The sequence below is a fragment of the Astatotilapia calliptera genome, chromosome 11, assembly GCF_900246225.1.
Source record: "Astatotilapia calliptera chromosome 11, fAstCal1.2, whole genome shotgun sequence".
NCBI classification, from domain to species: Eukaryota; Metazoa; Chordata; class Actinopteri; order Cichliformes; family Cichlidae; genus Astatotilapia; species Astatotilapia calliptera.
Genome location: NC_039312.1, coordinates 2,410,848 through 2,424,393, shown reverse-complemented (window position 1 = coordinate 2,424,393; position 13,546 = coordinate 2,410,848). Strand labels below are relative to the sequence as shown.

At 44.2% G+C, this 13,546-nt stretch overlaps 1 protein-coding gene across 1 annotated transcript; it reads left to right on the top strand.

Moving 5' to 3' along the window:
* Nucleotides 1-6,919: 6,919 nt before the first annotated feature.
* On the top strand, nucleotides 6,920-11,680 carry cnih4 (cornichon family member 4). The gene is made up of 5 exons (XM_026185814.1): nucleotides 6,920-7,055; nucleotides 7,564-7,632; nucleotides 7,798-7,910; nucleotides 9,955-10,095; nucleotides 10,175-11,680. Exons 1-5 carry the CDS (start codon nucleotides 6,987-6,989, stop codon nucleotides 10,200-10,202), a joined length of 420 nt encoding a protein of 139 aa, XP_026041599.1. The 5' UTR covers nucleotides 6,920-6,986; the 3' UTR covers nucleotides 10,203-11,680.
* The last annotated feature ends 1,866 nt before the right edge of the window (nucleotides 11,681-13,546 follow it).

Genomic DNA, 13,546 nt, shown 5'->3' with positions numbered 1-13,546 from the left:
TCGTCACTGCTTCAGCACCTTATTCAGTGTTTTGTAAGGAACTGAATCACTGGCAGGATGTGTGCTGTGTTTGGGTGATTTAGCGCGAGGTTGCGTGCCACATAATTAGAGACATGAAGCCAAGAAGAGCTCTGCCTGTTTCTAAATAAAAACCAGTTCAATTTTATTTAGCAACAGTCACCTCAAGACGTGTTATAGTGTAAGGTAGACCCTACAGTAATAACTGCTGGTAATAAATCATCAGCGATTCTGCTCCCAGCTCTAAAGACAAACACTGCAATTATAGAAGTTATAGTTTATATAAAAGCATCTCCTGGTAAATTACATAATCAGGTGGAGGCAGGGACCTCACTTCACCTACTACAGAGGTTCCCAAAGTGTGGGGCCCGCCCCCTAGGGAGGTGCAGAGCCATTGCAGGGGGGGTGTGGTATGAAAAGGAAAAAAAAAAACGCTTGGACACTGCTAACATCATGGACAGGTTTGTTGACGAGGCGCCCACACAAACGCAAAGCAGGAGATGAAGCGCCGCTGAATATGTTTCCAAACCAACTTCATTCTGAGCCAAAGACTAGAAAACATGGTGAAGCAAATCTTCCCTTTGGCTTCACCTGCACAGGTGCTGAGGTAGGTCTCCCTGCAGGACTGGTTTCCCCTGCATCAGGAGCAGCGCTGGGCTCTTCAAATCACGGACAAACAGGATCCCACATTCTTGATCTTTAGTTCACAAACACTTGTTGTAATGACTAACTGCTCCTGACATGTTGGAGATGTTAGCTCTTTATACAGTAAAGTTACAGCTGGATACAAATAACATCAGGCTGATCCTGCCACGATTTTGTGTTTAAACCCATTTTGCACAGAGAGGCATTTTTTGAAAAATGTATTGATGCAATGTTGAATATTATTACACAGGAAAAAACAACTACACGTAAGATAATCACACTGTGACGCCTCTGCCTTTGTAAATGGAGGGACAGTAACTGCGTGTAAACCTGCAGACAGTCAGATTAACAGTATTTTGTCTCTATCTGCTATTCTGCAATTCATCCCATGTAAACAATAACGTGGCCACAGCGTGGCATGGAAAAAGGCACATACCTCTGACGTTGGGTGACGAACTCTGTATTCCTCGTCCACACGTAAACGCAAAAAAGGAGTTTTAAAAAAAAATCTGTTTTCGGTGATTGGAAACGCCGTTTAGGTGGATGAAACAGCTGCGTGTTCAAAAATACCCGTGTAGGTGTGGACGTAAAAGAGTTAGTAGTTTATTTCATTGCTACCTGTAATTTATTGCAGATTATTGTATTTGCTTAATTATTTACTAAATGTTTGTGGTGTGAAATAAACCACAATGGAGCAAAGTATGGGGGTGTGTGGTTGGAGGATGTGGGGGGGGGCATTTTTCTTGTAAAACAAAGGGGGCCCAGCGAAAAAGTTTGGGAACCACTGACCTACTGTAAGACTGTGCTGTACATTGTTATATATAGTGGGGGGTTATTAGTAATAACCATCAAGCAGAAGAAGAACACACCATGTGTTTAAACAAAGGTTTATTAATTGAAAATGATTTTGTTAGAATAGACATATCATCATTTTTTCACTCAAAGAAACACATGTTCAAAGCCTCAGCTGTCCTCGGGGTCGGTGTATCTGTTGTTGTTCATTGTGGTAGGTGATGGACTTTATAGTCATCGAGAGGACAAGAATCAAATTCTGCGGTCTGAAGATCACAGCTCTTCTGTTTTTAAGATGATGCATTTGGCTTCATTGAGCTCATGCAAAGGTGGTTTACGACCAAATATTTTGGCTGCAATGACAGTTAGCATCTTCCCACGCCTTTTCCACGGGTGAGGGAAGGAAGGAGCAGGAGATCGATGGACTAATGGATGTAGCATCTGCAGTAATGTGTTAGTCTGAGTCATAAGGTGCCAGCAGAGGTGGCTCACAGTTTGTAGCATAAAGGTCTGAATTAACTGAGACTTACTGCTGTTTTCTGTGTTTTTATATTTGACCCTGTGATGGTTTTGTTAACTTCACATTTCGATCATAAGATTTCATGTCCGTCAAAATGTGTAAACGTCCCAAGATCCAGTCGCCTGCTTTTGTGCTTGGATACAGTATGCATTGGTACATATTTTTCTCTACCATTTATTTTTTGTGCAGGAATTATATTAATTATGGAATTCTGTTATGGGCTTAGAAGATAGTGAAAATAACATTTAGGAGCCAAATTACCACTCAGTGGATGCTCAACACAGTCACGATTTGTGAAGCTGATGAGAAACAGATCATCTTGACACTAAGACCTTACCTGATAGAAGACTGCAGGTGTCGAGCAAAGGTTTTGTTCTTTGTCCCCACGTCTTTGTCAATGGGAAAAATTCCTCCAAACAAAATATCTCCTGGAACTGGAACTCCTGGTTTCCTGGTATCCATTCCAGTAGCATGTCCACTTTGCAGGCTATCCGCCATCCAAGATGGCGCCACGGTAGGCAGCCTGTTTCCTCAGCTCCCAGCTTTTTCCTTTCCTTTCTGTTTTTTCTTGTGCTTTAAGCTTTTTTTACCCGACACTCTTGGTCGTGTTTTATTTGTTGTGCAACGGGACATGGACCCACAAATTTTCATGAGAGTAGTAGTATGTCTTCTACTCTTTTTGGGACTTTTTACCACCACTTCTGGAGAATCTGTAAGCCAAGCCATTGTTTACAGTACGGAGCAGCTGCTAGCACTGGGCAACAGGAAAGTACTCCCAGAGGAGCGACCCAAGATTCCAAAGGAATTACAACGTTGGAGGAGGGGACGCAGGGCTGGAGTGAAGTACCAGGAAAGAAGGAGACGGTACAAACCAAGCATTCCATCCATTCTCATGGGTAATGTAAGATCTTTACCCAACAAGATGGAAGAGCTAATTGCGCTAACCAGACTGCAGTGGGAGTACAAGCAGAGCAGCCTCCTCCTGTTCACTGAGACATGGCTCATGGACCACACACCGGACTGTTATAACTCTGGATGGCTTTCAACTGGTTAGAGCACCGGAGTGCAATGGAGAGTGGTAAGAGGAGAGGTGGGGGACTAGCAATGTCTGTCAGTGAGAGATGGTGTAACCCGGGGCACATCACTGTGAAGGAACAGAGCTGTACCAAAGACATTGAACTGTTGGCAGTTAGCGTCCGGCCATACCACCTGGCCAGGGAATTTTCACACGTTATTGTGCTGACTGTTTACATCCCACCCTCGGCCGACGCTACAGCAGCCTGTGAGTACATTCACTCCACTGTCTCAGCTACAGATGGCACATCCGCAGTCCCTCATTATTATTTCTGGGGACTTCAATCATGCCTCACTATCTGTCACTCTCCCAAACTTCTCCCAGTACGTTGACTGACATACAAGGGACAGCAAAACCCTGGATCTATTGTTTGCCAACACGAAGCAGGCTTACAGTGCATCACCCCTCCCCCCGCTTGGCCACTCAGACCACAACCTGGTCCTTCTCCACCACACCTACACTCCCATGGTGAAGAGGAACCCCCCCACGAAGAAGGTGATAAGGGTGTGGTCTGAGGAATGCACTGAGGCCTTAAGAGACTGTTTTGAATGCACAGACTGGCAGGAACTCTGCAAGCCTCACGGTGAGGACATCGACCTCACTCACTGCATCGCGGACTACATTAATTTCTGTGTTGAGAACACTGTGCCTACCAAGAAGATACAGTGTTTCTCAAACAATAAACCGTGGGTCACCCCAGAACTGAAGGCCCTGCTGAACAAGAAGAAGAGTGCTTTCTGGTCGGGAGACAAGGAGGAACTTAAGTCCAAAAGGATCTTAAATACAAGATCCAAGAAGGCAAGGAGCACTTCAGTAGGAAGATGGAAAACCAACTCCAACAGAAAAACGTCAAACAACAACAACAACAACAACAATCTTTATTTATATAGCACATTAAAAGCCAGGGGCATGCCAAAGTGCTTTACATAAAACAATAAAACAATAAAATGATTTACACTAAAACATCGGAGTCATATAAGTGTGGGATTATGTTCACAGGTAAAAACCACTAATAGGAATAATCTATAGCACACAGCTATAGCAAAGTAGAACTGTATCATCATACACAGTGATAGAGAACATAGACAATGCAACAATAAAATAATAAAATAATTAGCACTATAACGTCAAAGAAGTCTGGAGGAACATGAAACAAATCTCTGGACATTTCCAGGATAATGGAGGAGCCACAGTGTCTGCTGGCCGGGGGTGGGCTAACGACTTGAATCTGTTTTTTAACAGATTTGACAATGGCCCACTGATCACCTCTCCCACCCCCCAGGTTCCATTAACCCCCCTCCATTTGCCGCCCCCCCCCCCACTCCGGGTGCAATGCCATTGTCACCTGAGCTCTCCTCTCACCACAACTCTGCTTCACCCCTATCCACACATCTATCCACAACGAAGCGAGCCCCACCCCCCACTCCAGCCCAGCCTCACATCTACTTCACAGCTGATCAGGTGAGAAATCAGCTCAAGAGGACGAAGGCAAGGAAGGCAGCAGGTCCGGATGAAATCTGCTCCAGACTTCTCAGGGACTGTGCAGACCAGCTCTGTCAGGTGGCCCTGTACATCTTCAGCCTGAGCCTGAGCCTGGAGAGGGTTCCTGAACTGTGGAAGACTTCCTGTGTGGTTCCGGTGCCAAAAATCGCACACCCCAGGGAGCCCAACCACTTCAGGCCTGTTGCCTTGACTTCTCATCTGATGAAGACCATGGAAAGGCTCATCCTGCACCACCTTCAGCCACTGGTGGGCTCAGTGTTGGACCCCCTGCAGTTCGCCTACCGTTCTGGAATTGGGGTGGATGACGCTGTCATCTACCTGCTACACCGATTCCTCTCTCACTTAGAGCAGACGGGGAGCACTGTGAGGATCATGTTTTTTGACTTCTCCAGTGCTTTCAACACCATCCAACCCGCACTACTGAGAGGGAAGCTGGAGGGAGCCGGAATAGGCACACAGCTGACTGCATGGACCATCGACTACCTTACCAACAGACCACAGTATGTGAGGCTCCATGACTGTGTGTCTGAGGTGGTAATCTGCAGCACAGGGGCACCACAGGGCACGGTTCTCTCACCTTTCCTGTTCAGCCTTTACACTTCAGACTTCTGTTATAATTCGGACGATTGCCATCTACAGAAGTTCTCAGATGATACAGCCATCATTGGATGCGTATCAGACGGGAATGATCAGGAATACAGGGAGGTCATCAGTGACTTTGTTGGCTGGTGTGAGACCAACGTACTCCAAATCAATGCCGGCAAGACAAAGGAGATGATCATAGACTTCAGGAGGAAGTCACCCCCTACAACACCGGTGAACATCGAAGGGAAAGACATTGAGATAGTGGACTCTTATAAGTACCTGGGTGTTCACCTCAACAAGAAACTGGACTGGACTACAAATACAGACGTCCTGTATAAGAAGGGCCAGAGTCGACTCCACCTGCTGAGGAGACTGAGGTCCTACGGAGTCTGCAGGACTCTGTTATTCTATGACACTGTGGTAGCATCTGCCCTTTTCTATGCAGTGGCCTGCTGGGGGAGTGGATGCACGGACAGGGACAGGAGCAGGATTGACAAACTGGTGCGGAGGTCTGGCTCCGTGCTGGGATGTCCCCTGGAGTCTGTGGAGGTGGTTGGTGAGGGGAGGATGTTAGTAAAGCTGACATCCATCATGAACAACCCACATCACCCACTGCATGAGTCTGTGAGTGGGCTGAGCAGCTCCTTTAGTCAGAGACTGAAACACCCTCGCTGCAGGAAGGAGCGCTTTCACAGATCATTCATCCCAACAGCAGTTAGACTATAACTCCTCAATCATGATGTCATGAGTCACTGGACACTGAACATCCACGGTCACCACTTCATGCATAATGGACCTTCCTTGACCTTCCAAGCTATATAGTTTATGTCTTCCATATTTCTAACCATATCCATAATCACATACTGTGTATGCTACCATTGTATATAGTGTATTATCTTACTTTTTTTCATTGATTGTACTTAATTGTATTTCTGTATTTCCTTCATATATCTGTACTTGAGCTGAGGTGACGCAAAAATTTCCCTGTTGTGGGATCAATAAAGTCTTATCTTAATAACAAAAAAATATAAAACACCAATAGCATGTAAGAGTCCTGACCATAACACTGTCCTGAGTGTGTTTCCTCCTTATTGGCTCTTAAAACGTTTTTCCTTCTTCCGCTGAAGTTCAATACTCTTTTCTGACAAAGTTGGATTTTTACTCAGTTGTATATAGAATTTGTATTCTATTTTTATCCTATTGTATATTTCATTCTATTTTATTCTACTGTATATAGTATTTTATTTTATTCTATTCTGTACAGTTGTGTACAGTATTTTATTCTCATTGTATTCTAATTTTTTCTATACAACTTTTGCACGTGGGAAATTTGTTTTGTCACAGCAGGAAGTTGCTGTGACAAAACAAATTTCCCACGTGTGGGACTAATGAAGGTTATCTTATCTTATCTTATCTTATTACAAACTCCATTTGGATTAGGATAAAAGAAAATTCCCTCTTGCTTCTGCCTCCAGGCTTTAGCATTCTCGCATCCCCCCTGCAGCCTCCATTTCCCCATAACCAACAGCACACCGAGCATCTGTTCTGCTGAAGCCGCCTTATAATATTTTTGCTATTTGATGTTTACTGTCTTGTTAAATACAGAGACAGCCAGGAGTTCCTAAAGGTGCGTTTTTTGGGTTTTATGTTATGTTACGTCGTTATTTTAAGTCAGTGTTGACAGAAAAAAACCCACTGTTACAGTTTGTCTGGATCCATGGTTGTCTTGAGTCAACCATGTCCACTCCAGTCCGCTAGGTGGCAGCGCTGCATTGACACTGTCACAACTCCCGGCAGCACAAACGCGTCAACTGTCCGGAAATAAAAACTACTTGCGGAAAAGGGAACATGGAAGCGGCAGTGTTCATTTTGTCTCTTGTGGATTGTTGTGCGCTGATTTTCCTCTCCGTTTACTTCGTATCCTTTTCGATTCAGTGAGTCGGGCGACGGTACTCGTCTGCGTCAAAGCGGTTTTCTGTCCGAGAGCTTTGCTGAAGTCTTCTCCGTATAAAAAAGCTAATTTAATAGCAGCCAGCTAGCTTGTTAGCCGCCTTGTTATGAGCGTTGTAGTCGGGCTTGTGTGACGGAATAAGTGTATGAAAGTTTGTAGAGTGTTTTGAGTTAGCAGTCACGAAGAGCCGCTATCTGCAAATATCTCTGTACTGATAGTTTTATTTTACACAATGTCGGCTTTTATATTTCAGTCCCACGCAGCGCTGGGTGACCCACGCAGCGCTGGGTGACCCACGCAGCGCTGCGGTGCGTGGGTCCACTATTGCTGGACCGATCGGCGATGAAAAATGAGGCCAGTCCAGCACATCCTTAATATGTATGTATATATTTTAAAGGATAATCGAAGGAGCCAGTCGAGGTCCTGAATGCAACATCCTTTTCACAGCACATTGTACCTTAACTTGAAATATAGATTATAACCTTGTCTGACCTAGAATGTGACTACATCAATGCTAGAGCCTGCTGTTCCAAGCTGAACAAAGTAAGTTGTCTTATTGATTTCATAGATATGGTTGATGATGCAGTTGATCTTTTACCCCCCGTCGTTTATGAAATAATCATCGCTTTTCTTTTTGTAACCGACTGTAAAGATCATTTTCACACTCAGATTTCTAATCTGTAATTCAAATGTTTGTTTGATGTTTAGTGGGTAATTCCAGAGATGGTTGCCCAGTGTCTTTCCACCATGCTCATGTTGGTCTCGATGCACTGGTTCATCCTCCTCCTCAACCTGCCTGTAGCAGCCTGGAACATTTACAGGTATGCCCATCCAGTCTCAGCATCAGTTAGGTCCACCACGGCTACACGTGCATGTCGGGATCCTTTCTCTTTTGTAGTTGTTCCTTTTATGTCACGTGGTTGGAAAAATAATTAAAGCAGCAATGATCGGGCCCTCACCCAAGAGGCTTCTTGGGTTCTAAAGATAAAAATCCCAATATTTAAAGTGGACCTGAAACACTACATGTATACAGGCTAACATGAATAACTGTCTGTGTCGCTGGATTTAAGAAACAAGTGCTTTAAAACATGTTTAGTGCCATCTAGTGTCGGTACAGAACATGATGTCACCAGGTTGGCTGGTGCTAATGCTGCTTACATTCATTTGTTAGCAGACTAGTGACCAAAACTCAAAATGAGTCTGTGGGCATCACTGTTGTATTGTCCCTTGGTACAGCAGTGTGCACTGCTGCACTGAAACAGGAAGTGTTAGCTGTATGTTCGGTTCTGTAAAGCACTTTATAAATGAGACCTGTGTGGAGGAGAGCCTGTTTGAGTCACCAGACCAACCAGCTGGACTGTGACGCTGGTATGTTCCTCGCCAGGCTGGATGCACCAAGCCGTACGATCTCCAGGCAAAGCAATGCAGTCGTTGTCATTTCATACAGTCTCTCTCAAGCACACCAGACAGTTCAGATCGTGTCTCTTCCTCGCAGTCACCATTTTATTTCTTTTTTCCGATTGCACGCATCGACCTATTTTTCCCAGTTGTGCTTCAACAAGATACATAGTTGTTTGTGGTGTGCACGTAGGAACCTGTTGTTTTACTGTTTTGCTTGGGAGACGATTGAAATAGAGCTGATCACATGGGCTGACTGCACCGCTCGCTGCATCCAGCCACATGAGGAAAATCAGACTCAAACAGGCTCCTCTACACACCTCTCATTTAAGCCCACTGTATAAAACCCAACATTACAGCTAACAGCTGGATGCTCCTGTTTCCTGAAGCACTTACTGCTGAAGACGGAGTGAAAGTGGACAGTACGTCCTTATATTTGTTAACACGAAACTCCTCGTTATTGGTTCTGTCACTAGTTGGCTAATAAACTAATGCAAGTCCATTAGCAGCAACTAACCAATCAGATGATGTCATGTTCTGTACTGGCACAAAACATGTAAAACTTTAAGCACTTATTTCTTAAAGGAGTCGAGCTTTCCAAGCTTAAGACTAGCATGACCCGAGAACCTACACAGACCTGACAAAAGTCAGAGCTCGTTCCTACAAGAAGTCCTGCCATTAATTAATGCTTCGATCTTAAATATGATCAACCTATCTCTAATGATCGGCTATGTACCACAGGCCTTCAAGCTGGCTGTAGTTAAACCTTTACTCAAAAAGCATCTCTAGACCCAGCAGTCTTAGCTAATTATAGGCCAATCTCCAACCTTCCTTTATATCAAACATCCTTGAAAGAGTAGTTGTCAAACAGCTAACAGATCATCTGCAGAGGTTTATTTGAAGAGTTTCAGTCAGGTTTCAGAGCTCAGCACAGCACAGAAACAGCTTTAGTGAAGGTTACAAATGATCTTCTTATGGCCTCTGACAGTGGACTCATCTCTGTGCTTGTCCTGCTAGACCTCAGTGCAGCGTTCGATACTGTCGACCATAATATCCTATTAGAGCAGCTGTAGGTGTTACAGGTACTGTGCTGCAGTATACAATGTGTTGAATCTTATCTTAATGACCATTAGAGCACTTTGCTCTCAGACTCTCGTGGACTTTCTTCATACATCTAGAAAGCTGAGGAACTGCAGTTGGTTACCAAAATAAAGGTTTGGATGTACTGTACCGTTATTCAGACCTTTACACAAAGAGCGACAAATGAATCGTTTCATCAGGCGAGTGGCAGAAGCTCTTCCTTCTCATGTTCTATCAAAGAGCAGGGTTATACTGTGTCGGGACCAGCAGACACCTTAACAGTACTAACCAGTGACTAAACCTTCGGTCACAGACGATCAGCTGGAACAGTCGTACTGGTGTTTAGAGTCTGCCGGGTGTGTCATCTTGATCCGTTTCACCCTGCAGGTACTTGAAGGTTCCAATGGGGAACATGGGAGTGTTTGACCCAACGGAGATCCACAACCGAGGTCTGCTCAAGTCTCACATGAAGGAGGCCATGATTAAACTGGGTTACCACCTGCTCTGCTTCTTCATCTATTTGTACAGGTGACACACGCACACTTTGCTAACACGTCCAGGGCTGTCTTCGCTGTTTGCACTCACATATCCGACTTGTGTTTTCCAGCATGATCCTGGCTTTGATCAACGACTGAGCCCGGAGCAGGCCACGGACTTCAGCTGCCAAATTCCAGACTGCAGGCTTTGCTGCGTCCCCCTCACATCCTGTGCTCCTGTACTGTATGCATTTAATGTCTCAGAACAACTATTACATTTTTTGTATTGAATTCCAGAGTTTGACTTTGCCACATGGATATGGTTAATATTTAACCTTTCAAAGATCCACCTTCATAGCCTCCAACAGAAAGCTCGTCTGCACTGTGGAAAACAATCCTTTATTTTTGAACCTCTGTTTAACACAAAGTCATTACAACCTCAACAGCTGATAGACGTTTGCAGTATGTTTCTTTACCAATAACGATGAGCCCAATCCCTCCCAGTAATGAACTGCTTTCAGCCTCATCATGAGTGCTCATTATTCTGGTACTTTACACAAAGTATTGCAGGTTGCTGTAAGGACTTTGGGTCGACAGCTTGTACAGAGTGGAGGACAGCTGAGTTAAATCAAGCTAACAGCGCGGGCCCTGCAGGACCCGTCTTGCTGTAGCAGCCTAAGTTATGGATCCTTCCAGTGCGCTCGGACATTCTTCTTCTCACCTCGCTGGTCGCTCTTGTGCACCAGTGTGATGCGACCCATGTAATAACTATAACACTTCAGTTCATCCTGTAAATTGTGCTGTTTGTGCCACACGTAATGACTTTTCCCAGCTGGTGATTCAATCAGGTTCACAGTTAATGTGGTCCTTTATGGTGTGTGCATGCTGTGCTTCGTGTCAGGGTTTAACCACCTCCAACAACTAATAAGATGTTTCTATGACGCTGCTGCAGTCGATGCTCAGCAGCGTCATACGTGCACTGAATTAAGAGGCAGTCGGGATTCTGACTCTTTGATTGGCAAAGTTTTATTCTTTGGGGAAATGTTTGAAAGTTCTTGTTGTGTCAACATAATCCTTTTTTTTTTTTAAAGTAAACCTTGAACTACTTCTGTCAAATCAATCCAATAAATATCCCAAACTCTCAGAGTCAGAGGTTTGAAACTGGCTCGTCGGTCTGTTTTTGTCAGTATTTGGTAACTCAGAGTTTCTCTTATTGTCTGCACCAATAGAGATCAATGAAAGTGGCCCACTCCATGTGACTGACGTTGTGTATTTTATTGTGTAGTTTGCATATGTGCGCTCACCTGCTGCTTGGTTTGTGACCCTGCTGCTCTTTGATTTCAACACTATCCAACAGATTTACTGACAGTTTTCCAACGTTGACCTCGGGTGTCTGATTGCACTGAGGTGTAGTTGAGGTTGGATAACCAATCCAGTTCTGAGACTTATTCTGCATACAGGACCACACACACACACACACACACACACACACACACACACACACACACACACACACACACACACACACACACACACACACACACACTCTGTTCCTTACAAAGCCAGCATGGTCACCTGTTGCAGTCGTGTGCTGTACCAAGTACAGGAACCTGAATAAATATTTTCGTTCCATTGCACTTCCTGGCATTCCTGTGATGAATAGGCTTCTGTACGTGTGTTTAAAAAGAATCATTTTGAGTAGAAAGCTGAAATGTGCAGATTTCTCATCACCACAGTGAGAGAAACTAAAGCTGACTCAGCTGCAGAAACTGGCCGTTTGTCTCCAAACAACTTCAGTCTGCACATTTCAGCAGATTTTCAACTTAACTTTGAAATTTCAACTTTATTCTCAACATGATCAATGACATATTTTCTTAATGTAACCTTAGTACTCTGTAGTGTTGTACACCAGCTTTTTAAATATATTTCACCAGGAGGTGAAAGGAAGAACTTATTCTGTTTGCACAGAGTTCTTGAAGAATCATTATTTGGTTATATTTTAGATTTTTATAGTTTTGATTAAAAGTTTAAGATTGTTTACTAGTAAACAATCGACTGCCTCTCTCAGATGTAATGAGAGGCAAATGTAATCTCTTTCAGTACGACAACAGCAAGGAGAAACTTGTGCATATAAATTTGACCTAGGGTGTCCAACTCCAGGCCTCGAGGGCCGGTGTCCTGCAGGTTTTAGATCTCACCCTGGGTCAACACACCCGATTCACATGATGAGCTCATTCCCAGGCCTCTGGAGAACTTCAGGACATGTTGAGGAGGTCATTCAGCCATTTGAATCAGCTGTGATGGATCAAGGACACATCTAAAACCTGCAGGACTTGTTGTGTCCTCGAGGCCTGGAGTTGGACACCCCTGAACTAGAGTGTTCATCAAGATCTAACAAATAAAAGGATGACTGTGTCAAGAACCTCATAAGATTATATGGCTGGGGCCCACCTCAGATTAATCTGTGTAGCCAAATAATTATAATATAAAACTATGAAATCACATATTTTTCATTTTTGGTATTTTATTGTTTACTGAAAAAACCACAGCCTGCACAGTTTGGTGTGGAAGAAGTGACGAAAAGCTAAGAGAGAAAAACAAAGATCGATATAGCAAAGTGTACCAAATGAACCAACATGTTAGCTGCTGCTGCTGCTAATAACAGGACAAGCAAGATCTCACAAGGAGCCCACAGCCACAGGAGGCTGCTGTTGTAGCTGCAGCTGTGAAGTGCCGGCAGAAGGACAGCAGTCCCAACAACAGAGTAAGGACGAGGTGGAGGTAAGTGAAATTAAGGTAAGGAAACAGGTGGAGAGATATAATAAGGAAGAGTGGTTGATAACGGTTCCGATGGGGTTTCCAGATACAGACGAATGGTGATGGCTAACCGGACACAGCGGTGGTGGACAAGCAGAAGAAGAGAGCTGTAGTGATGATGGCCGCATCAGGAAGAACGAGAACATGGGGGTGAAGGTAACAGTGGTCCCCGAGGTAATCGGAGCACTCAGAGCAGTGTCCCCGAACCTGGGCGAGTGGCTCCAGCAGATCCCGGGAACAACAGCGGAGATCTCTGTCCAGAAGAGCGCCGTCCTGGGAACAGCTAAGATACTGCAGGACCCTCAAGCTCCCAGGCCTCTGGTAGAGGACCGAGCTTGAAGGATATAGATGAAGCATGTTGCATCACTCCAAATATACATAAAATGTACACAATTTTTCTGACAGTCAGCAAATACATGTAGATTTCTCAGGACTGATTTTCTCCTTAAAGAGTTGTAAATCAGCGGAGTGATTATTTCCTGCACATGAACAGCACTTATTATTATTAGTAGCAGCAGAATGCTGAAGCAGTGTTCACACTATTAAGATTTAAACCTTTATTAATACAAATGCTTTACAATCATTCAAATATGATCTAAATCTTTATTATTGTTTATATATTATTGCAGCTTGTTCTTCCATGCATTGTTGTGAGTACTGCCTGCTTTAAGCTGGAGAAAGTAATG